At 56.7% G+C, this 25287-nt stretch overlaps 1 protein-coding gene across 6 annotated transcripts; it reads left to right on the top strand.

Annotated features, from left to right (window-relative positions):
• The first annotated feature begins 142 nt into the window (after positions 1-142).
• Positions 143-23493, top strand: LOC138835310 (zinc finger protein 384-like). Of its 6 annotated transcripts, none has more exons than XM_070033881.1 (12): positions 143-225; positions 1403-1462; positions 10833-10903; positions 11019-11256; positions 11399-11446; positions 11812-12181; positions 12705-12797; positions 17289-17513; positions 18168-18350; positions 19365-19443; positions 21667-21825; positions 21912-23493. In XM_070033881.1, the coding sequence occupies exons 3-12, from the start codon at positions 10838-10840 to the stop codon at positions 22266-22268; spliced, it is 1818 nt and encodes a 605-aa protein (XP_069889982.1). In that variant the 5' UTR covers positions 143-225; positions 1403-1462; positions 10833-10837; the 3' UTR covers positions 22269-23493. The 6 variants fall into 6 exon arrangements, with proteins under 6 accessions (XP_069889982.1, XP_069889983.1, XP_069889984.1 ...); XM_070033882.1 differs by lacking the exon at positions 143-225 and adding an exon at positions 402-446; XM_070033883.1 differs by lacking the exon at positions 143-225 and adding an exon at positions 707-756.
• Positions 23494-25287: the final 1794 nt, after the last annotated feature.

Raw genomic sequence — 25287 nt, 5'->3', positions numbered from 1 at the left:
AGTGACTCGGCCTGGGCGCTCGCTCCGCCCCTTCCCCGCCCCTTTCCTCCGTGCCGTTCCCCCCTCCCCTCCAGCGCTGTTTCCCTCCCTCCCCTCCCCGCCTCGCTTCCGGTTCCCCGCCTTCTCCGCGCGCCGAGTCCTCTCGGAGCCCGTGTGGGGGAGGGCGGGAGGGGGGCGTGGAAGGCCCGGGGTTCCCGGGGGCGCGAGCCGCGACAGCACTTCCGGGTGAGTGTGCGGGAGGGGAGGGGAGCGGCGGGGAGGGAGGCCCCCGCGCGCCGCCCGCGCCCCCGCCCCGCGGCGTCCCGCGCGCGCGCGCGCCCGTGTGCCCGCCGGCCCCGCGCCTGCCCGCGCGCGCGCGCCCGCGCCCCCGGGGCGCCCCGCCGCTCCCGCAAACGACGCCCCTGCGCGCGCGCGCCCGCCCGCCCAGGCCCCGGCGGCCCCGCCGGGTGAGTGCTCGCGCCGCCGCGGCGGGCGCGCGCCCGGCTCCTCCCCCGCCCCTCCCCCTCCCTCCCCGGGGTGCGGGACCGGGGGGGGGGTGGCGGCGGGAACGGGACGCGGGGAGCGTGGGGGGGGCGCCATCCATCCACGATTTGACTGTGTGTCCGTCCCGGAACCGGAAGTGGTTCTGGAGGAGCGGGCGCCGGGGCGGAATGGGGGGGCCCAGGGGGCGGGTGCCTGGCTGGTGGGTGGCAGAGTTCAGCTCCCCGGAGGGGCGAGGGCGGGACGCCCCCCAGCGCGGCCTCTGAGCGGGACGGGGTGCGGGGTGACACCGGCCGAGCGCTCCCCGGGCCGTGGGGGGCATCGCGGGGTGATCGGGGGGCGGGAGGCACCGCCGAGGGTCCCCACTGGGCGAGACACCCCCCCACCACCGTGCGGGCCCGGGGAGGCCGCGCCAGGCCGCGGGGGGACGCGCTGGGGGCGAAGTCCTCGCAGAAGTAACGGGGCGGGGTGGGGGGGAGGCTGGAGGAAGTGGCTGGGCCTGAACTTGGCACGGTGCCCGACCCAGGAGCTTGGGCATCCCCTCCCTAGCCATCGGCTTGGCCTTCCGAAGCCACTAGTAGGGGCCCAGAGACCTTCCCCCCGCCCCCCTTCTGCCATCTCTTCTGTGCTCTGAGCCCTGGTGACCTGTGGCCGGCAGCCTAGGGGGTGGCACCCACAAACTGGTGTTTTGAGAGTTGGTCGTTTTGTGTTTCTTGCCCCCCACCCCCCCTTGAGAATTGGACCGATCTCCCTTCATCACCCTCAAAGCGGGAAGAGCACTCTCTCCTGCCTGCCCTTCTGTCTCTGACTTCTGATTGATTGGGACGTGGTGGGGCCCATCCCAGACTCACTGCGGAGAGTCAAGGAATTCCTGAGATTCTGCACCCGTGCAGGCCCTGTAACCTAGACAATTTGTTTACAGAGAGTTCAGGAGCCCTGGAAAGGCCAAGGACTAAGACGCCAGGAGGAAGAGAGAGAGAGGGTAAGATAATTTGGATGGAGGGGGGGGAGAGGTGTTGAGAGGGAATCATAATTAAAAAAAAAAAAGTTTTTCCCTTTGGGCCAATGTGACAGAGTTCTTGGAGGCGGCGGTGTGGGCCGTGGAAGGAAAGTGAAGTTTTCTTGTGTGAAAAGTTGGTCCTGCAGCACCTCTTGTCACCTTTGCTCACTTACTGGGAGTGAAATGTTAAGTGTCTACCAGCGGCTTCTGGAGAGGGTTGTATTGTTTGCACGTGAGAAATTGATTCTCAGATAGGATCCAAGGGATGGCCTGATTTATGAGTTGAAGGGCGAAGTTGAGAGTGAGGTTTGTTTCTTTGCTTCTTTATTCTTGTTTTGTGTTGTTATCAGTGTCCATACTGGGATTTGAACTCAGCACTTGGGTGCTGTCCCTGTTTTTTTTTTTTGTTTTTTTTTTGTTTTTAATCTCAACACTGGTGTTCTACCACTGGAGCCACAGCTCTACTTCCTGCTTTTTGCTGGTTAGTTGAAGATGAGAATGTCACAGACTTTGCTGTACAGGCAGGCTTTGAAACTTGATCCTCACCTCCCAGCCTCGAATAGGATTACAGGTGTGTGTCACTGGCACCCTGCTAGCATGGGATTTCTGTCCTTCATGTTCTAGTGGAAGGTGTTGAGGTGGATCTGTGGAGAGATTCGAATCTGTGACTTGAGGTTATTTGTGTTTGATGTGACAGATGAAGTGTTCTGGGAGGAAATGAGTATTGTTTCTTAGATAGTTTGAAGTGGGTAAAATTCTATGGAGTAGGCTCTAGAAGTTTGTCTGAGAGAATACAAAACTCAGAGGCTTCGTGGTAATAAGAAAATGAAGTCTGGAAATAGCCATGCATGAATTGGAGGCTTTGAGTTCAGCACTTTCAGTCTTAGAAGTAGTTATGGGTGTGTGTGTGTGTGTGTGTGTGTGTGTGTGTGTGTGTGTGTGTGTGTGTGTGTGTGTGTGTGTGTGTGTGTGTGTGTGTGTGTGTGTGTGTGTGTGTGTCTCTGTGTGTGTCTGTGTCTGTGTGTGTCTCTGTGTGTGTCTGTGTCTGTGTGTGTCTGTGTGTGTGTATGTCTGTGTGTGTGTGTGTTGGTCCTGGTGCTTGAACTCTGAGCCTGGGCACTGTCCCTGATTTTTAGTGTTCAAAGCTAGTGCTCTATCACTTTGAGCTACAGCTCCACTACCTGCTTTTGGTGGTTCACTGGAGGTAAGAGTCTCATGGACTTTCCTGCCTGGGCTGGCTTCGAACCCTAATCCTCTGATCTCAGCCACCTGAGTAGCCGGGATTATAGGCATGAGCAACCTGTGCCTAGCTGAAGTTTTAACACCCACTTCAGTGGGGCACAGTGGCGTCGGCCTGCAATCCTATCACTAGGAAGCTGGGGGCAAAAGGATGAAGAATTCCAGGCCTAAATAATGAGAATAATGGGTTAATTTCCAGCTGGGTGATGAAGTTTATTCTCCATAGATTTTGAAGACAAGCTGATGTTTTATTTATTTATTTATATATTTATTTGGTTGTGGGGCTTGAACTCTGGGCCTGGGCGCTGTCCCTCAGCTCTTCAGTTCAAGCCTAGCGCTCTACCACTTGAGCCACAGCACCACTTCTGGTTTTCTGGTGGTTTATGGGAGATAAGAGTTTCACGGACATTGCTGCCCGGGCTGGCTTTGAACCAGGATCTTCAGATTTCAGCCTCCTGAGTAGCTAGGATGACAGGCAAAAGCCAGTGATGCCCAGCTAACGCTGATGTTTTAAGTGTTACATATTTCCTGGTCTTGTTTATCTCCTTAATTTTTACTTTGTACACAAACACACATTTCAGTAAAGTAAGCATATATGAAGTACACAGGTGTGTGTATGTGTGTACATGTGTACCTATGCATGTGTTGAACTAGGGTTTTGTTAGTGCTGAGGATCAAGCAGAGCCTTGTGCATACTACACACATGCTCTGCCATTGAGCTGCAAGGCCAGGGGTATGTGATTTTCCTTCCCACATTTCCCATTTGCAGTGGGAGAGACGGGGCTAAGGGAGCTTCAGCCCGTCACTGCACTGGGCACCGGGTACCGTGGCCCCCGGGGCCCCGTGTAGAAGCCACGGTGGCGATGTCAGCCTCAGGAGCAGGGCCAAGCTCCGATTGTGCCAGCATGATCCGTCCCAGGAGAGATGGAGTCAGTTCATGGGTGCCATCGTGGAAATGGCGCAGGTCCTGTTGGAATGGTCCTTCACTCTTAGAACCAGAGAGAACGAGCGATTGGTCCCTCACTGAGGAAGTAAAACATAGGGCTCTTTTTTGGTCGGCTGTGGGACTTGAACTCAGGGCCTGGGCGCTGTCCCTCAGCTCTTCAGCTCAAGGCTGGCGCTCTACCCCTTGAGCCACAGCGCCACTTCCAGTTTCCTGGTGGTTTATTGGAGATCAGAGCCTCATGGTTTTTCCTGCCTGGACTGGCCTTGAACCGTGATCCTCAGATCTCAGCCTCCTGAGAGGCTGGGATGACAGGCGTGCGCCACGGCGGGCTCTTTCTTCTTTTGGCATTGTGAGGTAACGTGAACTTGGTGTAGTTGTGCATTTTGGAATGTTTTTCTTTTCTCAGTGGAGTGACTTAAGTCCCCTCCCCCGCCCCCTTTTCCTTTTATTGTGTCTTGACTGCTGGGGTTTGAAGTCAAGGCTTTGCACTTGCTAGACAAGCACCTACCACAGGAGTCACACCTACAGTGTTTGTTTGCCGTCGTTTTTTGTCTGGGGCTTGGACTTGGTATCTGCTGCTGCTTTCAGTCATGGGCAGGTGCCTTACCTCCTGAGCCATGCCTCCAACCCCCTATAGCTCCTTTTGCTGTCATTCCCCCCACCCCTCGTCCCCAGGGTCTTGAACATTTTGCCCCAGACAGCCTCAGGCCACTGTCCCCCTACCTACCTCCTGCATAGGTAGGATTACAAAGATGAATTACCAGGCCCTACTTGGTTGTTTGTTTTTTTTTTTTTTAAACCTGTTCTGGGGCTTGAACTCAGGGACTGAGTTCTGACCCAGAGCCTCTCTGTGCTCAAGGCTGGCGCTCTACCACTTGAGCCACAGCACCACTTCTGGTTCTCTGGTGATTCATAGGAGATCAGAGTCTCACAGACTTTCCTACCTGGGCTGGCTTTGAACTGCGATCCTCAGATCTCAGCCTCCTGAGTAGCTAGGATGACATATGTGAGCCACTGGTGCCTGGCTTGGTTGTATCGTGTGTGTGCGTGCACGCGTGCATGCATGTGTATGTGTGTGTGCACGCGCGCCAGTCCTGCGGTTTGAACTCAGGACCTGGGCCCTGTCCCTGAGCTTCTTTGGCTCAAGGCTGGCGCTCTACTGCTTGAGCCACAGCGCCACTTCTGGCTTTTTCTGTGTATGTGGTACTGTGGAATCGAACCCAGGGCTTCATGCATGCTGGGCAAGCACTCTTCCACTAAGCCACCTTCCCAACCCCCTGGGTTGTATTTTCTATTTGTGTGCGGGTGGGCTTGAACTCGGGGCTCACACTCGTCACTTGCCTTCTTCCCCCATGAGGCTTTTTCATTGAGCTTTGCCTCTACTGGCTTTTGTTTTTAGGTGCTGGTCCTGGGGCTTGAACTCAGGGCCTGGGCGCTGTCCCTGAGCTTTTTTGCTCAAGGCTGGCGCTCTACCACTTGAGCCACAACTCCACTAACTTTTTTTTTTTTTTTGTCGGTCGTGGGGCTTGAACTCTGGGCCTGGGCGCTGTCCCTCAGCTCTTCAGCTCAAGGCGAGCGCTCTACCACTTGAGCTACAGCGCCACTTCCGGTTTTTCTGGTGGTTTATTGGAGATAGGAGTCTCACGGTCTTTTCCTGCCTGGGCTGGCTTTGAACCGCGATCCTCAGATCTCAGCCTCCTGAGTAGCTAGGATTACAGGCGTGAGCCACCAGCGCCCGGCTCCACTAACTTTTTTAAAGTTGGAGTCTCACGAATGTTCCTGCCAGGCTGGCTTCGAACCTGGATTCTCAGATGTGAGCCATGAGGCAGCCGGCCTTTTGCTCGTCAATTGGAGGTGTGGCTCTCACGGACGTGTCTGCTTGGGCTGGCTTCAAACTTGCATCCTCAGATTTCTCCTGAGTACTTGGGATTGCAGGAGTGAGCCACCCGTGCTGTGTCCAGCTTTTGTGTGTGTGTGTGGGTTGTGGGACTTGAATTCAGGGCCTGGGTGCTGTCCCTCAGCTTTTCAGCTCAAGGCGATTGCTCTACCGCTCAAGCCACAGCCGCACTTCCGGTTTTCTAGTGGTTTATGGGAGATAAGAGTCTCACGGACATTCTTGCCTAGGCTGGGTTTGAACCGCGATCCTCAGATCTCAGCTTCCTGAGTATTTAGGATGACAGGCATGAGCCACAGATCTCAGCTTCCTGAGTATCTAGGATGACAGGCGTGAGCCACCAGTGCCCAGATATTCATTTATTTATTTACTTATCCATTGTGAGGCTTGAACTCTGGGCCTGAGTGCTGTCCCTCAGCTCTTCGGCTCGAGGCTAGTGCTCTAGCACTTGAGCCACAGCGCCACTTCCGGCTTTTTCTCCTTCTGTGGTGCTGAGGAATCGAACCCAGGGCCTCAGGCATGCAAGGCAAGCACTCTACCACTGAGCCACCTGCCCAGCCCAAACTAGGGTTTTCCTATCTGAGCCTCTCAAATAGCTCCCATGACAGGAATGAGCCCAATAGAACAGGCCCAGTTGAGTGCCTTACATTCATTTCCATTGGTTCATGTTGGTTGACATATACATATGTTTTTGGTGCTAGTCCTGAACAGAGGACCCGGGACCTTCTCATAGTAGGCAAGTGCTCGACCACTTAAGCCGTGCCTCCAACCCCTCAGATTGATCATTTTTGTATCTGTGTGTGTGTGTGCGCGCGCGTGCGTGCACGTGCGTGTGCATACGCCAGTCCAGGAGCTTGAACTCTGAGCTTGGGAGCTGTCCCTACACTTTTGTGCTCAAAGCTAGTGTTCTACCACTTGAGCCACAGCTCTCCTTCCATCTCTTGGGAGTGTTAATTGGAAATAAGGGTCTCATGGACTTTGCTGCCTGAGCTGGGTTTGAACTGCGAGCCTCAGATCTCAGCCTTCTGAGTACTCAAGATTACAGATGTGACACCGGTGGCTCACGCCTGTCATCTCAGCTACTCAGGAGGCTGAGATCGGAGGATCGCGGTTCAAAGCCAGCCTGGGCAGGAAAGTCATGAGACTCTTCAATGAACCACCAGAAAACCAGAAGTGGCGCTGTGGCTCAAGTGGTAGAGCACTGGCCTTGAGCTGAAGAGCTGAGGGACCAGCGCCCAGGCCCAGAGTTCAAGCCCCACAGCCGTCCCAGAAAGAAGATTACAGATGTGAGCCATTGGTACCTGGCTGTGTCTGCTGTTTGTTGCTGTACCTTGTAGCTGATCACTAAGCCCTTGACTCTCTGAGGTTTTCTCAAGGTTACTTGTCTGGGGGGGGAGGGGGGGATGCTGTTGCTTAATTATTACTGTTACTTGTTTGTGCCAGCACCGGGGCTTGAACTTAGGGCCTGAGCACTGTTCCTCAGCTTTTCCATTAAAGCCTGGTGCTTTACCACTTGAGCCACACCCTCTTCTGGCTCTTTTGGTGGTTCATCAGAGATAAGAGTCTCTAGGATATTCCTGGCCAGGCTGGATTCGAACCACGCTCCTCAGATATCAACCTCCTAAGTAAGGAGGATCCCAGGTGTGAGCCGCTGGCCCCTCCCTAGAGCCCAGATCCCTAGCATTTTTTCCAAATACTCGTTTGTTTGTTTGTTTGTTTTTTCTTTCTTTGAGCTATAACAGAAGCTTCCTCCTCCTATCCCAGGACAAACCAGCTCTTTTTTGTTGTTTTGTGGTTTTTGTTTTTTGCCAGTCCTGGGGCTTAAACTCAGGGCCTGGGCACTGTCCCTGAGCTTCTTTGGCTCAAGACTAGCGCTCTGCTACTTGAGCCACAGCACCAGCCACTTCCGGCCTTTTCTGTGTCTGTGGTGCTGAGGAATCGAACCCAGGGCCTCATGCATGCTAGGCGAGCGCTCTACCACTGAGCCACCTGCCCAGCCCATGTTGTTTGGTTTTATGAGTCCAGGGTTTGCTCACCTCAAAGTTGGGAGCCTCCTGTCTTGGCTGTCCAAGTGCTGGGGTTAGACATTTATACAACCGGGCTGGGGATGGGTTCGATTCCTCAGTACCACATAAACAAAAAGCTGGAAGTAATACTGTGGCTCAAGTGGTAGAGCACTAGCCTTGAGCAAACGAAGCTCAGGGACAGCGCCCAGGCCCTGAGTTCAAGCCCCAGGATTTGACACAAAGATAATAATTTGCTGGGGTACAAATGGCTCAGTGTCTGTCACCCTAACTCCTCGGGAGGCTGGGATCTGAGGATTGTAGCTTGCAGCCAGCCTGGGCAGGAAAATCCATGAGACTCTGATCTCCAGTAAACCATCAAAAACCTGAACATAGAGCTGTATGTATCTCAAGTGGTAGAACAGTAGGGCTTGAGCACAGAAGCTCAGGGACAGCACCCAGGCCCTGAGTTCAAGGCCCAGGACCAGCACAGAAAAAAAAAACAAAGCGAAGAACAGAGCGTCACTCTGTGAGTTCACGTGGCTGCGTGGATGGTTTGGCAGGATTCCCTCCAGGAAACGTAAGACTTAGGGCTCATCTGTATCTGAGCATCCTGCTGAAACTTTTGGATGGTTCTCTATGGCCCAGGGCAGAGCAGCACAATGGGGGTCCAGGCCGTGGAGGAGCCTCTTGCTCCTGACTTGCCCCCCGAAAGTTGAGGCCTTTTATTTGGACCCCACTACTCTACAATGCGTTATCCCGAGGTTTCACAAGAGGTGGATTGAGGGATGTGGTCGGGAACGGCCTGTCCCTTTGCTATTGTCAAACACTTGGAATGGGCCAGGGCACTGGTGTTCACACCTGTAATCCCAGCTACTAGCAGGCTGAGATAGGAGGATCGTGGTTCAAAACCAGCCCTGGTCACTCTTAGCTCTGCATGCTGGTAACTTTTTTCTTTGAATTTGAACTCAAAGTCTGGGCGCTGTCCCTCAGCTCTTCAGCTCAAGGCGAGCGCTCCACCACTTGAGCCACAGCGCCACTTCGGGTTTTGGAGTGGTTCTTGGGAGATGAAATCCTCCTGGGGACTTTTCTGCCCAGGCTGGTTTGGAAGCTCAGCTCTCAGCCTCTGGAGTAGCTGGGATGACAGGTATGAGCCACGGGTGCCCGGTGCCCTGTGGTGGTAAAAATATAATGGGCACGTAGTTTTCATTATTCACATTTGTGGAGTAGAATATGACCATTGTCTACCTGATACAGTGCACTGATCAGAGCAGTGTAATTAGCGTCTGTCTCAAAGAGAGGGGGTCTGGATGCTCAGGCCTGTCATCCTAGTTACTCACGAAGCTGAGATCTGAGGATCAAAGTTCAGAGTCAGCCTGGGCAGGAATGATCAGGAGACCTTTATTTTTTTATTTTTGTCTGTCCTGGTGCTTGAATTCAGGGCCTGTGCGCTGTCCCTAAGCCTCCGGGTGCTCTAGGCGAGCGCTTTACCACTTGGAGCCGCAGCACTACTTCTGGCTTCTTCTGAGTGGTTTATTGGAGGTAGGAATCTCATATGGACTTTTCTGCCTGGGCTGGCTTCAAACCTGATCCTCAGATCTCAGCCTCCTGAGGAGCTAGATTACAGGTGTGAGCCACTAGCCTGGCCAGAAGACGCTTTTCTCCAATTAGCCAGCAAAAAGACACAAGTGAAGACATGGCGGAAGTGGTAGAATGCTAGCTTGGAGCAAAAAAAAAGCTTGTAAGAGACAGTGCCAAGGCCCAGGATTGGCGCACACACGAGAACACCCATTTCTTTGGTGATAATGTTTATTTCCTGTTCTTTCTTTCTTTTTTTTCCCTCCGTGCCTCCAGTCCATGTCTCTCTTCCTGTGGTGCTGGGGGTTGAAATGGAGGGCCTGATGCATGCCGGGCAAGTTGTGTACTGCTGAGCCACCCTACCAGTCTCTTCCTCTTCACTGCCCTGACCTCTGATGCTGTTCCAGTTATTAGACAGAGAAGCAGTTTAGTAGTCAGTAGAGCTGGTGAAGGGATGGATACTAGACCCTCAGGTGGTCATTCTTGTTGTTTTTCAAGCTTCTGGTGGGGCTTGAACTCAGGGCCTGGGCGCTGTCCCTGAGCTTTTCCCCCTCAAGGCTGGCGCTCTACCACTTGAGCCACAGCTCCCTTCCCCCTCCCCATTCCTCATAAGCTTAGCTATCAGCCACAGAGTGGACTTTGAACTCCCAGAAGCAAAGCATTGGAGAAATACAAAGCAAGAGTGCATCGTGTTGGAAATTCCTTCAGCTGGAAGTCTGGGGTGCTCCTCTGGTATACCCCCTTATCCCCTTGTTCCCAGTGCTCAGTCCAGCAAGCGTGTACTCGGTGACAGGATGGGTGTTCTTCAACCATGGCGCATTCAGCGCGGCCACTTCATCCCCAGATTTCAACAGGTGCCCCAAAACTTGGTTCTGGGTTGAGTGTGGTAGTGCACGCCTGTAACTCCAGCCACCCAGGAGTCTTTGAAGCAGGGGGATGCTAAGTTGGGAGCCCAACCCAGGCGGGAAAACTTGGTGAGACCCTATCTCAAAGTTAGTTACAGCGGGCATGCTCGGGCGCATCTGGGATCTACACCATGTTAGGAGAGAGGCTCTGGGTCAGAGGTCAGCCCCGGGCAAAACACACATGAAACCCTAGAAACACAACTCAAGCACCCGAAATCTGGAGGTGTGTGTCAAGGGGTCCACGGTGTGACTTCCCCATGGCGCCCCCCAGCGCGGGTGGGCTGCATTTTCCTCGTTGCGATCTGGCTTCAAACCCGCTCAGGCTACAGATCACTGTAGACAGAGATTAGAAAGTTCCTGACGTTTTGGAGGAAGATGGAGTTGGGGGAGGGGCAGGGAGGCCGGGACAAGGCCGGAGGAGCCGGAGGAGGAGGCCAGCCCATGGCCCCGGCGGCTTCTCCCCCCTCTCCTCCTGACCTCCCTTCTCCAAGGAAAGCGGTCCGCCCTGTCCCATCGGCCCGGTGACTCCCTGGTTTTGTCCCTTAGTGAAGCAAAGCACCCCCTCTCTGTTTCAGGACTGCACCCCGTGTGGCTCGTGCCCAGGGGTTCTTGTGTGATCCTGAGGTGCCTAGCCGTGTGCTGGGCATCGTGGGGTTCCAGGGAAGTAGAAAACGGGGACCCTGCCTTTGAGAGGGGCCATTTGCACCAGGGTCTTCACAGGAACCCCGGTGAGTCCCCGCACCCCACGCCCAGGCCGGGCTGTGACAGCGCCGCGCTCTCCCCGCAGGTAGAATGGAAGAATCTCACTTCAATTCTAACCCGTACTTCTGGCCTTCCATCCCCACCGTCTCAGGACAGGTGAGCACCGTGTGCTTGAACCCCCGAACCCTGAGTGTCCTTCCTGGCTGGGGGGGGGAAGGGGGTGCGTGACTGGACCACGCCTGACCTGTGGCTCGGCGCACTCCTCCCCTAGATCGAAAACACGATGTTCATCAACAAGATGAAGGACCAGCTGCTGCCGGAGAAGGGCTGTGGGCTGGCCCCGCCGCACTACCCCACCCTGCTCACCGTCCCTGCCTCAGTCTCCCTCCCCTCGGGCATCAGCATGGACGGGGAGGCCAAGTCGGAGCAGCTGACCCCGCACAGCCAGGCGCCGGCCACCCAGAACATCACGGTGGTGCCCGTGCCGTCCACCGGACTCATGGCTGCCGGTGAGCCTCCCCCCAGCCCCCGGGGAGGGGTCTCCCCACGAATCAGCACCCCAGCCCTGCGGGGCTCTGACCCCCGGGGAGTTGGGATGGTGTGGCGACCCCGCTTTTGACCAGGTGACCTTCTTTCCTCCTGTGACTCAAGGCGTCTCCTGTTCGCAGCGGTGGAGAAGGGAAGGGAGCCAATCGAGGGGTGAGTCTGGGGGCTGGGACGGTCGCCTGGCACGCGTGCAGCCCCGGGTTCGAGTCCTCGGTACCCCACACACACGCAGAAACAGCCCGAAGTGGCGCTGTGGCTCCGGGGCCAGAGCGCCAGCCTCGGGCCAGAGAAGCCCGGGGGCAGCGCCCAGGCCGCGAGTTCAAGCCCCAGGACTGGCCATTTAAAAGGGGGCGGGGTTAAACCTCTCCAGCCCCGAGGGGGGGGGCCGGGGTTGGCACCCCGCTGGCCTGGGGTTCCCCGAGCCCCGCGGGGTGGGGTGGGGGGCATGAGAAGGAACTAGGGCAGGTTTGGGGTGGAGGGGGGACCCGGACCCCACCTGACCTGTCCCCCCCCCCCAGGTCCCGGTCTCGTGATCACGTCTCCCTCCGGATCGCTCGTGACCACGGCCTCCTCCGCTCAGACCTTCCCCATTTCGGCTCCCATGATAGTCTCCGCTCTCCCCCCTGGCTCCCAAGCCCTGCAGGTGGTCCCCGAACTGTCCAAGAAAGCGGGGTCCACGCTCCCGGAGGAAGGCGGCGGCGGCGGCGGCGGTGGAGGCGGCGGTGGCGGCGGAGGTGGAGGCGGAGGTGGAGGTGGTGGCGCCCCCCCCAAGGCGCCCCGGGGCCGTAAGAAGAAGCGGATGCTGGAGTCGGGGCTCCCCGAGATGAGTGACCCGTATGTCCTCGCCCCCGAGGACGACGGCCACCAGAAAGACGGCAAGACCTACAGGTAGGACTCACGGGCCAGGGCCTGGCGGGGAGAGAGAGGGTCGCTGCGCCCGCTTGCCCTGCCCCTCCACCCCGCGCAGGGGGGCCGGGCCTCTTGCATGTGTCAGCTGCTGCCCACGTGCACCCCCTGCCCCCCTTTTTATTAGTCAGCCTTAACCGCCGAGCGACAAGAAGGCCGGACTAGGATTTCTCTCTCCCACGGCCCTTTTCCAAGAATCTGCCCACCCTGGGGCCCTGTATGGCCGGGGTGCGGGGAGTAGGACCCCCCCATACACGCACACCCTTTCTGGGGTGTCTCCTCTAAGGGACTGTGCCCCCGCTGATGGCAGGAGTCGGTGCTCTTCGGTGGTTCACAGCTTTTGCATATGGCGCCCCGCGCAGATGCATCACAGTGCCCGCCTGTCCCTCCTGAGCTGCCAGGGCCCCCCTCCCCCCGCCCCCTCCCCACGACAGGGCCGAGTGCATGGCTGGGACCGGGGGTCGTCCCTAGCGTACCGAGATGGGCAATGTTGTTCCCATTTTAGGAGCGAAGGGAACTGCGGCACAGGAAGTGGACAGAGCCTTGCGCTCACGGATTCAGTTCCCGGCTCCACCACGAACTTGCTGTGTGACCCTGGGCAAGTCCTTTTTTCCCCCCCCTCTCTGGGCCTCAGTTTCCTCATCTGTAAAATGGGGAGAGTTGTGCGCACCTCCCGCGTGTCGGGAGGAGGTAGCCAGCGCGCCACGGCGGGGAGCGTCAGCAGGAGGTCGAGCAGTAGTCACGTCACATTGCGTGCGTGCGTGCGTGCGTGCGTGCAGCCTTAGCCCACTCGAGCCGTGGAGCGCACCCTTCCTCCCTCCCCAGCAGAGGGCAGAGTTTCTGGGCCCAAGTATTGAGCACTGCGGGGTTCCAGCTGGTCATCCCCAAGTTCACTGCAGCTTTATTATTACAGGTGTACCCCACTTTATACAATTAACTGTTCCCGGAACATTTCCATCCTACCATATTCCAAAGGTACCTGACACGTTTGATTCCTTTCACTGAGGCGATGCGTTGCCTATCCCTTGATAACGTGCAAACCCCCCGTGTCCTCCAGTGCGTTAGACGTGCGGGTTTGTACCTGCTCCGAGCGTGACCACCGGGACACAAACCTCTGCCAGTGTAGATGCTGCTGTTGTCGGGGTTCGGGTCTGTCACGATCTCTCCTCATGGGGATGTGTGTGAACCCCCTCCCCTCCCGGCATGTGCAGTGGGAAGGAACATTGCTAGGCCTTCCCACCCCTCAGTGTTCTCGGAACCCTGTTCTTTTATGCCTGTTCTGGGGTTTGAATTCGGTGTTTTACCGATTCCCTGCTCAGCTTGCTTGCTAGGCTGGCGCTCTGTCCCTTTGAGAACCATGTCTCCAGCTCAACCTTTTTTTTTTTTTTTTTGGCGAGATGAGGGTCTCTCTTGACTTTTCTGCTCAGGTTGGCTTTGAACCAAGATTCTCAGAATCTCAGCCTCCTGAGTAGCTAGGAGTACAGGCGTGAGCCACCAGCACCGGGCTGTTTGTCGAATGCATGAAAGACCCCATGCTTACATGACTAAGGAGCACTGTACAATTGAACAGGGACTAACTATCCTAACCAAAAATAATTCCTTCGGAATGCAGACCCCTAGGGCTAGAAAGGTGGCTCAGTGGTCGAGCGCTCGCCTAGCATGCATGAAGCCCCGGGTTCGATTCCTCAGTACCACAGACACAGAAAATGCCCGAAGTGGCGCTGTGGCTCAAGTGGTAGAGCATCAGCCTTGAGGAAAAAAAAAAAAAAAATCTTTTGCCAAGACTGGCAAAAGAAAAGAAATGCAGAACTCTCTATAAAGTTCCAAAGAAAAAAATTTATTTCAAGGAGTTTCACTTTGGTTCCATGGTATCGGTGTAAACTTTAAAAAATGAAACGAAAGCTCCCCGTTTGCATCTCCTGGGTCAGCGACCTCTGCTCTAGCGTTGGATTGGGATTTGGGAGGATTGAGTTCTGCCGCTCCGAGCGCGCCAGCCTTGTGTCTCTAAAATGGGGAGATGAGTCATGAATCATTCTAGCCCTCATCTGTCCCATGGAAATGTTCGGAGGGAAACCTGAGCACTAAAAATGGTTAAAATGGGCATCTGAGCGCCGGGCACTGGTGGCTCCCGCCTGTCATCCTAGCTACTCAGGAGGCTGAGATCTGAGGATCACAGTTCAAAGCCAGCCTGGGCAGGAAAGTCCATGAGACTCTGATCGCCAATAAAGCACTCAGAAAACCAGAAGTGGCGCTGTGGCTCAAGTGGTAGAGCGCTTGAGCTGAAGGGCTGAGGGACAGCGCCCAGGCCCTGAGTTCAAGCCCCACAACTGACCCCTCCCAAAAACTGAGGAAAAATCCAGGCTATTTATCGGGTCACTGTAAACAGGATGGTGCCCCCCTCCCCGTGTGGGGTGCCCCTGGCCCTCTTGGGGCTGCAGTGGCCACGCAGGGTGTGTCCCGAGGCCGGGCACTAGCTCCCGTGGGGCACAGGGCTGCCTTGGCCGCCACTCGCCTAGGTCAGATCGCCCAGGACTCCTTCTCTTCATCCGCCTTCACGGTTAGAAATCACAGCCTGAGCATCCACTGCCCAGAGGGCTCGGGATCTGCCCGGGGTGCTGCTGGTAGTGTATACGGGAGGATGAGGTTCCGTGGGGAGCAGGACCCCTATCTAAACTGGAAAATTTGTGAGGCCCGGCTGCATGCCTGCAATCCCAGCACTTGGGGAGGCTGAGGCAGAAGGATCGAGGGTTTGAGGCCACCTTGGCCTGGTAGCCTCTTGAGAAAAAATAAATGTATGTATGTATTATGTATTATGTATGTGTGTATGTATGTATGCATGTATGTATGTATTATGTATGTGTGTATGTTGCCCACACAGTGTGAAAGGAATTGTATTGGGTCTTTGTATCGAGCCTGCATTTTACCTTGGCTGGAACCTGTCACGGGGGCCGGTGTAGACTTCACCTGGGCCTCAAGTCGCTGCTTCGGAGGCTTCAGAATGGGAAAGCAGCTCAATTGTTCCGAGTGGGGGTCAGGGGCGCTCAGCCTTCCCGGGGTGATCGGACTCCCAGAGCGACCGCCCAGTGATCTAGGCCCCTTCACCTGCCCAGCGCCTGCCCAGCATCTCTAGTGGGCAGGAAGGGGGTGTTAGCTTGGCGACACGGCTTTGTAGTGAGCAGCCACCCCTTTGGACGAATTACACACTTTCCCAGCCTCCTTTGAACCGGGGACACTCTTTGGGAGGTTGGTTGGAAGGAAAGGAAACATAAGCCAGGTGTGGTGGCTCACGCCTGTAATACTCCAGGCTGAGAGTCTGAGAATCGTAGTTCAGAGCTAGCCTGGACAGAAAAGTTCACGAGACTCTCATCTCCATCCCGTGAACTACAAAAAATGCCACAGGTGCCTGGCACCGAGAAACACGGCAGCAGACGGGAGGGAGCTACTGCTCCCGCATCGGCCGGCCTTTAAAGATCGCTTAGTCTATTGTCATGATCGTTCAGCGGTTTCTGCAGATTCTGCTCTCATGGGAACTTCTGAAGCAGATTTGTTTGTTTATTTGTCTGTGTCGACCGTGAGGCTTGAACTCAGGGCCTGGGCGCTGTCCCTGAGCTCTTCTTCTCAAGGCTAGCGCTCTGCCATTTGGAGCCACAGCACCACTTGTGGTTTCCTGGTGGTTCATTGGAGATCAGAGTCTCAGGGGCCAGGCGTCCGTGGCTCACGGCTGTCATCTTCATCTTAGGTACTCAGGAGGCTGCGATCTGAGGATCAGGGTTGGAAGCCAACCTGAGCAGAAAAGTGCCCCATGGGATTCTCACCTCCAATGAACCCCTCAAAAACCAGAAGTGGAGCTGTGGCTCAAAATGGTCAAGCGCTAGCCTTGAGCAAAAAATAGCTCAGGAACAGCAGCGCCCAGGCCCTGAGTTCAAGCCCCAGGACCAGGCAACACCAAAAACAAGACTCTCAAAAACAAGCCTTTTCCCTGCCCAGGCTGGCTTTGCACAGTGACCCTCAAATCTCAGCCTCCTGAGTTAGGATTACGGGTGGGCGCCACCAGTGCCCAGCTTGCCCTGACATTTTTTAATGTAATTAACTTTCTTGATAAGAGTGCTGTGGCACTCAGCGGCTTTATTTGCATTAAAATGCCAGTGTCGTAGCCGTGGCCACTTCTGCTCAGAGCCTCTGCTGATGGAGGCCGGCGCTTGAGCCCATAATGTCCCGGATGTAGCCGGCTTCTCCATTTCCCATAGCCAAACGCTGAGGCCTGGCTTCCAATGCCAGCCTATAACTTGCACTCTTGGACTAGAGCCCAGGTAATGCAGACTGCCACCGGCGCACCCTGCGGACTGGCCTTCAGGGGACGTGGCCTCTCGGACAGCGGCCAGGGGCTGGGTGAACTGCCCGTTGTCCAGACAATCGCATCCCTGTAAGGCCTGTAGCCTGGCTGGCTGCCCCTGCCTTTACTGAGGAACTTGGTGGCTCCCGCCTGGCACCCCAGCATCTCAGGAGGCTGAGATCGGAGGACCCCAGTTCAAAGCCAGCCCAGGCAGGAAAGTCCATGAAACTCTGATCTCCAGGCCGAGTTCAAGCTCTAGGAAAAACGTTGTGGTTCTGTTCTGAAGGGTTGCAGCTTATGGGGGGAGCAGAGGGGAGGGGCGCTGAGGGCATTTCTGAGACTCAGTCGAGGAAACCCTACAAGGTGACTTTGTCCTCCATCTCCTGGCTGCAGCGTGCTAGGAAAGATCAGGGCCCCGGCGTAGCCTCCTCCCCTCCGGCCCACACCCCCCCCCATAGCTACTGGCTTGTTTCAGGAGGGGTTTGGGGGAGTACGATTTTGAACGGCAGTGTAGGGGGCCAGGGCCTCGGGAATCCTCCTTTCCCCGCCCCGTCCCACTGGACATGGCCCACGAGGACTCGAGTGGACGTCTGTGCGTGGAGATCACTTTTGCACGCACAGGGAGCGTGGCCAGGTGTGGGCACAGGCTGAGGAGGCGGCCCCTCCCCGCGGGCCTCTAGGTCAGCTCAGGCGGGCAGCGGGGCTCCCCAGCGCCCCCCAGCGGCGGGGCCCTGACGCTGCCCTCCCCTTGGCCAGGTGCCGCATGTGCTCGCTGACCTTCTACTCCAAGTCGGAGATGCAGATCCACTCCAAGTCGCACACGGAGACCAAGCCCCACAAGTGCCCGCACTGCTCCAAGACCTTCGCCAACAGCTCCTACCTGGCTCAGCACATCCGCATCCACTCGGGCGCCAAGCCCTACAGCTGCAACTTCTGCGAGAAGGCCTTCCGCCAGCTCTCCCACCTCCAGCAACACACACGGTAAGGGCCGCCACCCCCGCCCCGCCCCGCACCGCTCCACGGGTCCACGCGCGCCCACGCCTGCGTGCCCCCCGCCCCCCAGGCCATGTGCCTCGGGGGCCTTTGCGAACCTTTGGGATCCTCGATCGCCTCCAGCTGTCTGAGAAATAAACTGTATACACACGTGCATGAGGTGGGGGGGGGCTTGAGCGTTGTAATTTCCGATCCCCAAGTCGGGGGCCGTGCCACTGGGGGGAGGAGAGGGGAGATGTGCGGCGCAGCCCACCTTCTGGCCAGGGCGGCCATGGGCGTCCAGCTGGGGGGGCGGGGCAGGTGCTGTTCTTGGTCAGTTACTATGTGGAAATCAGGGTACCCGTGACCAAGTGGGGGGGACACCATGGGAGGGAGCGGAGGGCGTAATCAGACAGAGCGCAAGGTGTCCCGGAGCTGCAGGTGGCGCTCTTCATCCTCTCATGCCAGCCACCCGACCTGCGATCGAGCGATCGCGATCGATTGATCGATCGGTGATGATGCATGGCCTCTCTCTCTCTCTCCCTGGCGGACTTGTGTTTGGGGGGGGGGGGCTCGTCCGCCCACGCGCCCACCATCATCGCCCCCAGCGGAGCGAGTGCTCCCTCCTCCCTCCTCCCTCCTCTCCTCCCTCGCCCCCGGCAGGATCCACTCCAAGATGCACACAGAGACCATCAAGCCCCACAAGTGCCCGCACTGCTCCAAGACCTTCGCCAACACCTCCTACCTGGCTCAGCACCTCCGCATCCACTCGGGCGCCAAGCCCTACAGCTGCTCCTACTGCCAGAAGGCCTTCCGCCAGCTCTCCCACCTCCAGCAGCACACACGGTAAGGGAGAGGGGCGGGCCCGCCCGCCCCGCCGGCATGCCCTCCCCACCCCCGCCCCACACCCACTGCAGCCCGCATGCGGGGGGGCGGGGGACCCGCCTGGCTGGAGGAGAGGCTGGCTGGAGGAGGAGGAGGAGGAGGAGGAGGACTCGAGTGGATGCCAAGAGGTCGAGGCGTGCCGGGCCGGAGCTGTGGGGGACACGACGGAGCGGCGCTGGAGCCCGGGAAATGTGCGCATGCGTCGTGCAAGACGGAGTCAGTTCAGATCTGCACGCCCAAGCCGCAGGCGCTGGACGGGAGAAGCCCGCGCCCACCTGGGCCCCGGTGGTGCAGGAATGCCGGGAGCGGAGGACACAAGACCCCCGTGCCGAGTACTCTCCGAAGATCTAGAAGCTTCCACTTCCTAAGGATGCGCCCCATCGTCCCCCCGATCTGGAGGGAGCAGGGCGAAGCGGAACGGGGCAGCTGCAAGAGCTGATGGACGGTCGCACGTTGAGCCGGAGTCCGGGTCCTGGCGCAGCCGCCGCCCCCCGGCTGGGAGGACAGAGAAGAGACGCGGGCTGGAAGACGCGGAGCCTGTCCAGAGGCCCACGGAAGCTTCTAGTTGCGGCGATGGTGGGGAAGGCCCCATGGAGCAGGGGCGGGGCTCGCGCCCGTCCAGGCCCACGCAGCAGCGCGCCGTGTGGTGTGGGGCGAGGTCAGCCCGCTTGGAGCTGGCCTTGGCGTCGGCGGCCGCAGGCTTGCACCGGGGTGCCCTGGCGCGCAGCCTCCCTCGGCCTTTCCTTCCTTCTCCTTACCGCCGCCACCGCGCTCGCCTTGTTTCTGACCATTCCGAGGGGCAGGTACTATAGGGGGGTGCGCCGAGACCCCCCCACCCCAGCACGTGGGGCTGCTCACCTGGAGCTGGCCGCCGCCGCCGCGGCCGGCAGCACGGGGCGCCTGCAGGAGGCGCTGCGGAGCCGGCCCTGCAGCGCCTCCTCACCCGCCGTCTGTCTTCTCTCTCGCCCCGTGCAGAATCCACACTGGGGACAGACCGTACAAATGCGCGCACCCCGGCTGCGAGAAAGCCTTCACGCAGCTCTCCAACCTGCAGGTAAGCGGCCGCCACGGCTGACTCACGCCCTCAGCACTCACGAGGCGCCCCAAGTAACCCCAGAACTCAGCAGCCCGAGAAACAAAGTCAGGCCGGGCCTAGCAGGCTGCCTCTGTAATCCCGCCTCAAGAGGCGGAGAGCTGAGCATCTTACCTCCATTGAGCCACCAAAAAGCCGGAAGTGGAGCAGTGGCTCGGGTGGTACAGCACCCGCCTTGGTGAGAAAGCGGCAGGCAACCCCTCCCCCCAAAAAAAGGCAAAACATTTCCTCTGGTTTATGTGTGGTAAGCTGTCTACCCGCACACAGTAAGCCTCATTGTATATATATATATTTTCAAATTCTTTATTGTGATTAAGTGGTTACATACATTTCCCCAATTTCATAGTATTGTAGATAGTGATGCTCAGTTAAAGTCACAAACACATTCTAACTTTCATGGGGCAAATTGTCTATCGTGGTCTATAACATTTATGAGTTCTGTGAGCTTGGCAATACAGTTATTTCTTCCACATTGGGTGGTATGTACATTTCTTTTGTTTTGCATAGCATCAGCTGTTCCCTCTTTCCCACTCGTTCCCTCCCTCCCATCGCTGCCATTGAGTTGCTTAGTTCATTTTGGTCAATGTCCAGTGCAGCTGTTCTATGTTTTTCCCTGATTCCCTCTAGTTCTGTGTCATCTTCCTGGTTTCCCTCCGGTGTGCACATATATACCATACATGTGATCAGCAGCATGCCTCATTGTATATAACATAAATAGATCTTCCAGAATCCCCAAAGGAACTTTGGTGGTGGTTGGGGGGGGGAGGGAGGAAGCATTGTTTTCTGCTTTTCCCATTGCTGTTATTTGCATAGCTGGGGATTGAACCCATGACCTGATACATGCAGCTAGGCCAGGCGCTTTACCACTTGAGTTGTACCCTGCCTCCTCCCTTCGTGTTATTTTTTTTGTTTGAGACAGGGTCTCTGTGTTACCTAGTCTGGCCTTGAACTTAAATTTAAGTCCAGGCCAACCTGAAACTCAAGATTCTCCTGCCTCTGCCGGGATTACAGGCGTGTTCGGTGTGCCTGGCGTTTTTGCAGGCTTCCTTGAGCTGGGTGGGCTGAAGTGGAGTGTGACTGTGTGTGTGCGGTAAGGTCAGGGCACAGGTAGGATGCAGCCTCTTTGGTTAGAACAGAACAAAAAGGCAAATGCGGTGCCGGTTCACTGTTACCAGTTTCAAAGCTGAGTCCATGGCTCATGCCTGTAATTCTAGCTAGTTAAGAGGCTGAGAAGCTGGCGCTGCTGCTCACACCTGTCATCCCAGCTAATCAGGAGGCTGAGTCATGAGGATCGTGGTTCAAAACCAGCCTGGGTAGGAAAATCTATGAGCCTCCTCTCCAATGAATCATCAGAAAGCTAGACATGGAGGTGTACCACCTGCCTTGAGCAAAAAAGCCACAAGACAACTAAATTCAAGCCCCAGGACTGGCACCAAAAAAAAAAAGCTCCAGAAGCAGGACACTGCGTCTCATGCCTGCAATCCTAGCTGCAGCTCACGCCTGCAATCCTAGCTGCAGCTCTGCAATCCTAGCTGCAGCTCTGTAATCCTAGCTGCAGCTCTGTAATCCTAGCTGCAGCTCTGTAATCCTAGCTGCAGCTCACGCCTGCAATCCTAGCTGCAGCTCTGTAATCCTAGCTGCAGCTCACGCCTGCAATCCTAGCTGCAGCTCACGCCTGCAATCCTAGCTGAGATCTGAGGATCACCTTCCGTGGCCCACCCAGACATTGACTTTTTTTTGGGGGGGGGTCTGGTCGTGGGCCTGACCTCTGGGCCTGGGCGCTGTCCCTCAACTCTTGAGCTCAAGGCTAGCGCTCTACCACTTGAGCCACAGCGCCATTTCCAGCTTTTTTTGTTTCTGCTTATGTGGTGCTGAGGAATCGAACCCAGGGCCTCATGCATGCCGGGCAAGCGCTCTACCACGGAGCCACCTGCCCAGCCTGGGCATGGACTCTCGAGTCTCTTACCTCCAACGAAGCTGGGCGTAGAAGTGCGGTAGAGCGCCAGCCTCAAGTTCCAGCCGCAGTGCTGGCGCGCGCCTGCGCAGCCGCACGCACGCAGGCCCGCGCGCGCATGCGCACAGTCAGATGGCGCGGGACGCCGCCGCGCCTCCCCGCGGGCGGGGCGGTGGCGGGTGTGTGGGGAGGGGAGCGGCGGCCCCCCCTCACCGCCCCGCCCCCGTCAGTCCCACAGACGGCAGCACAACAAAGATAAACCCTTCAAGTGCCACAACTGCCACCGCGCGTACACGGACGCGGCCTCGCTGGAGGTGCACCTGTCCACGCACACGGTGAAGCACGCCAAGGTGTACACGTGCACCATCTGCAGCCGGGCCTACACCTCGGTGAGTCCCCAGCCCCGGGGCCGCGGGGGGGGGTGATGGGGGCCCCCGGCGCCTCCCTGAGCCTCCCTCCTCGCTGCCTCCCTCAGGAAACGTACCTTATGAAACACATGCGCAAACACAACCCTCCCGATCTCCAGCAGCAAGTGCAGGCGGCGGCGGCGGCGGCGGCGGTGGCGCAGGCGCAGGCCCAGGCGCAGGCGCAGGCGCAGGCCTCCCAGGCCTCGCAGCCGCAGCAGCAGCAGCAGCAGCAGCAGCAGCAGCCACCACACTTCCAGTCCCCCGGGGCAGCCCCCCAGGGCGGGGGTGGGGCGGACAGCACCCCCAACCCCCCACCCCAGTGTTCCTTCGACCTGACGCCCTATAAGACGGCCGATCACCACAAGGACATCTGCCTTACGGTCACCACCAGCACCATCCAGGTGGAACACCTGGCCAGCTCGTAGAGATCCGCTCGGCCCCCCTCAGCCCTCCCTTACAGACGCCCCTCCCCCGAGGGCGAGGAGGGGGGCCCCAGGCCCCCTCCCCCCCATCCCCGGCGGGAGTGGCCGCATCCTCCTCTTGTCTTGACAAACCTTGGGCCTCCGACGCAGCTCTCCTCCTCACCCCCACCGCTCTCCAAAAGGAACCACAGCCTTCCTCCCTGGCCAAGGGGTCCGGAGCCGCAGGCGTCATCCCGCAGCCCCTACCAAGCAGTGCTCTTCACACGGGGGCTTGGTGCTCAAGGGAAGGCTCTGGCTGTGACCGGACAGAAGCCAGTCCAGCCCCAGCCCTCGGCCTCCCTCCCTCCCTCCCCGGCCTCGGCGCTGGGGGCTGGTCGCAGACTAGAGGCTGGCCCTCCCCCCAGGAACAGACAAGGGGGAGCCCCAAGTGCAAGTCGCCCCCCTTCTGCCTGCCTGCGAAGAACAGAGGGTTTCCCCGTTCTCCTCAGAGCCATCTGCCCCCTCCCCACCGTTCCGCTCCTGCTGTTGCTCATGGAGGGAGGAATCTCGGGAGGCTTGGACCGCTTTTTGTTTGTTTGTTTGGGGGGGCAGGGGCTGGGAGGTGGTCCCCAAGGGGCCGTGGATTCCCTCCAGGAGGCTCAGAGTGGGATACGAATTTCCTTAGAGCCTCCTTCCCGCTTCTCTCCCAAGGCCTTGTACCCCGTCCCAGGGCCAAGAAGCTATGAGGAGTTTTGTCCTCTGTGACCCCCCCCTCCCCCAAGAGCCAGGGCGGTGCAAAGAAGGGAGAGTTAAGACCCCAGGACTGAACTTAATCTCCCATGGTGCCACGGTCAGATGCTGGACATGGATTTATATATAAATATATATATATATATAAATATATATATACCCGCTCATCACGGCCATCTTTGTTGTAACCATTTCTGTGTTTATAAATGCATTATCTCAGAATTTTCATATTTGATGGTTTTGGTTTTGGTTTTTTGTTTGTTTGTTTTTTTGCCTTTCCCCTCCCCCTCCACCTTGTCCTCTGGCCATGGCATTTTTATTTCCTTTTCCCTTCTTTTATTTTTTTAATCATGGCAGATGTCAGAGAAAAGAAACATAAATCAGGAACCCAGTTGTTAACAAAGCAATTGCAAAATGAAAAAAAAAAAAAAGCAAAACCTTCTGTACAAAAAGCAAAGGGATGTTTTTAGAACATTGTATAGAAATAAATTCATGTGAAAGGCGCAGAGACAGTGGAGCTGATGGTGTGAGCGAGCATGGGAAGAGGCTGTTTGGAGAGAGATACTAAGGGAGGACCCCCCCCCCCAAAAAAAGGGTCAGGTGCACGAATGCCACGTGCCTGATCCCTCCACCCCCGCCTTGCAGAGCCTTGCAGAGGTGAAAGCTTGCTTGTGGTTGAGGAACACGGGCATGCGCAGCTGTGGTCCTGGCAGGACATTACCTGAAGGTCCGTGAGCGCCAGCAAGCAGTGGGCTCCTGCGTCATCAGTGGACGCGGCTTGCTGCGTGGGAAGCAGGGAAGGACTGAGCCTCTCACCCCGTGGGAAGCCGCACTGGCCAGGGGGCTACCCACCGGAGCTGGGGAATGAAGGGATGGCTGAAAATTCACATCCTTTCTGGGAAAAGCACTGAGAGGACAGGGAATGCAGCTCAGGTGGTAGAGCGTGTGATCTTTGGGTCAGCACCCTGTGCAGTCAGAGAATTCTAAACCACACATAGCCTGGGTGGCTCACGCTTATAATCCCAGCTACTCAAGAAGCTGAGGTTTGAGGATCCTAGTTCAAAGTCACCCAGGCCAGGAAAGTGTGAGAATCTAATCTCCACTTAAAAAAATCCATGGGGGGAAAAAAAAGTGGAAGTGAAGCTGTGGCTCAAGTGGTAGAGTACTAGGCCAGACCAAAGCAGCTCAGGGACAGCACCCAGGCCCTGAGTTCAAACCCCAGCATCTGCACACACGATAATAAACCACTGGGAAAAGTCCAAGCTCCCACTTACGACAACTGGAGGTTCTCTTGGGCTTACTTTGTGGGGTGTGAACAAATCAGGCCCACTTAGTTTGGAGCTAGATATCTTAAGATTGAGTCTCAGCAAGTAGTCTGATATTGAGAATGAATACAGCAGTGTTGGTAGTTTCCTGAATAACTATTTTCTCTTAATGTTCAACAACTTGGAAATAGCCCAACAGCTCTCTCTTCTTTTATCACCACAATTAGAACCAGAATATTCTTGTAATGCGTTATCACAATGCTACGAGGTAGGTACTGTTGTTATTGTTGTATAGAGGGAAACCGATACATTATCCAAGGGACTGAGCCCCACATAACTCCCATTTCTAGGCTGAGAATCAATAGTTTGGAGCCAGCCTGGAATGCCCATGACACTTACTTCCAAAAAAACAGCTAAAAGCCAGAAGTGGAGCTGTGGCTCAAGTAGTAGAGAACCAGACTCTAGCGAAAAAATGCTGCTCTGGTCCTACTTGAAGCCCTAGTACGTACACAAATACATGAACCAAGGGCTGGTGGCTTAAAAGCCTGCCAGGGCGCAGCAGTAATTATAGCGGTGTGTGTTAGGGTTAGTGCTGTCTTACAACACTGTGGCAGGTTTTACAAGTCAGCTGTTGGTCTGAAGTCCTCGCTGATTTCCATTGAGCGCAATGCACAGTATCTGTTCTTTGGCTAGCATGTCTGACCCAGTTATGGTAGAGCTCCAGTTCCCAGGCCTTTGGGAAGCCTGGCATCATTTATACCAGAGACACAAAAGGAGACCAAAGCGTGGAGGGAAGTAAGTAGTATGTCATTTCCATGGGAAGCCATATTTGCAAAGAAGGACATAAACTTTGATCCAAAGTGCAGGTGCCTCACACCTGTCCTCCTCGCTGAGATCTGAGGATGGTAGTTCGAGGCCAGCCTGGGCAGGAAAAACCCAGGAACCTCAGCTCCGATGAACCACCATGCAGCTGTGGCTACAGCATTTCACCTGTGCTGTGCTCTCCACCCTTATAAATAAGACAATTC

This window comes from Dipodomys merriami, unplaced genomic scaffold (assembly GCF_024711535.1).
Source record: "Dipodomys merriami isolate MVZ:Mamm:240054 unplaced genomic scaffold, mDipMer1.0.p SCAF_233, whole genome shotgun sequence".
In the NCBI taxonomy this organism is placed as follows: Eukaryota; Metazoa; Chordata; class Mammalia; order Rodentia; family Heteromyidae; genus Dipodomys; species Dipodomys merriami.
Note: the sequence above shows the minus strand (reverse complement) of the source record. Positions and strands in the feature narration are given on the sequence as shown.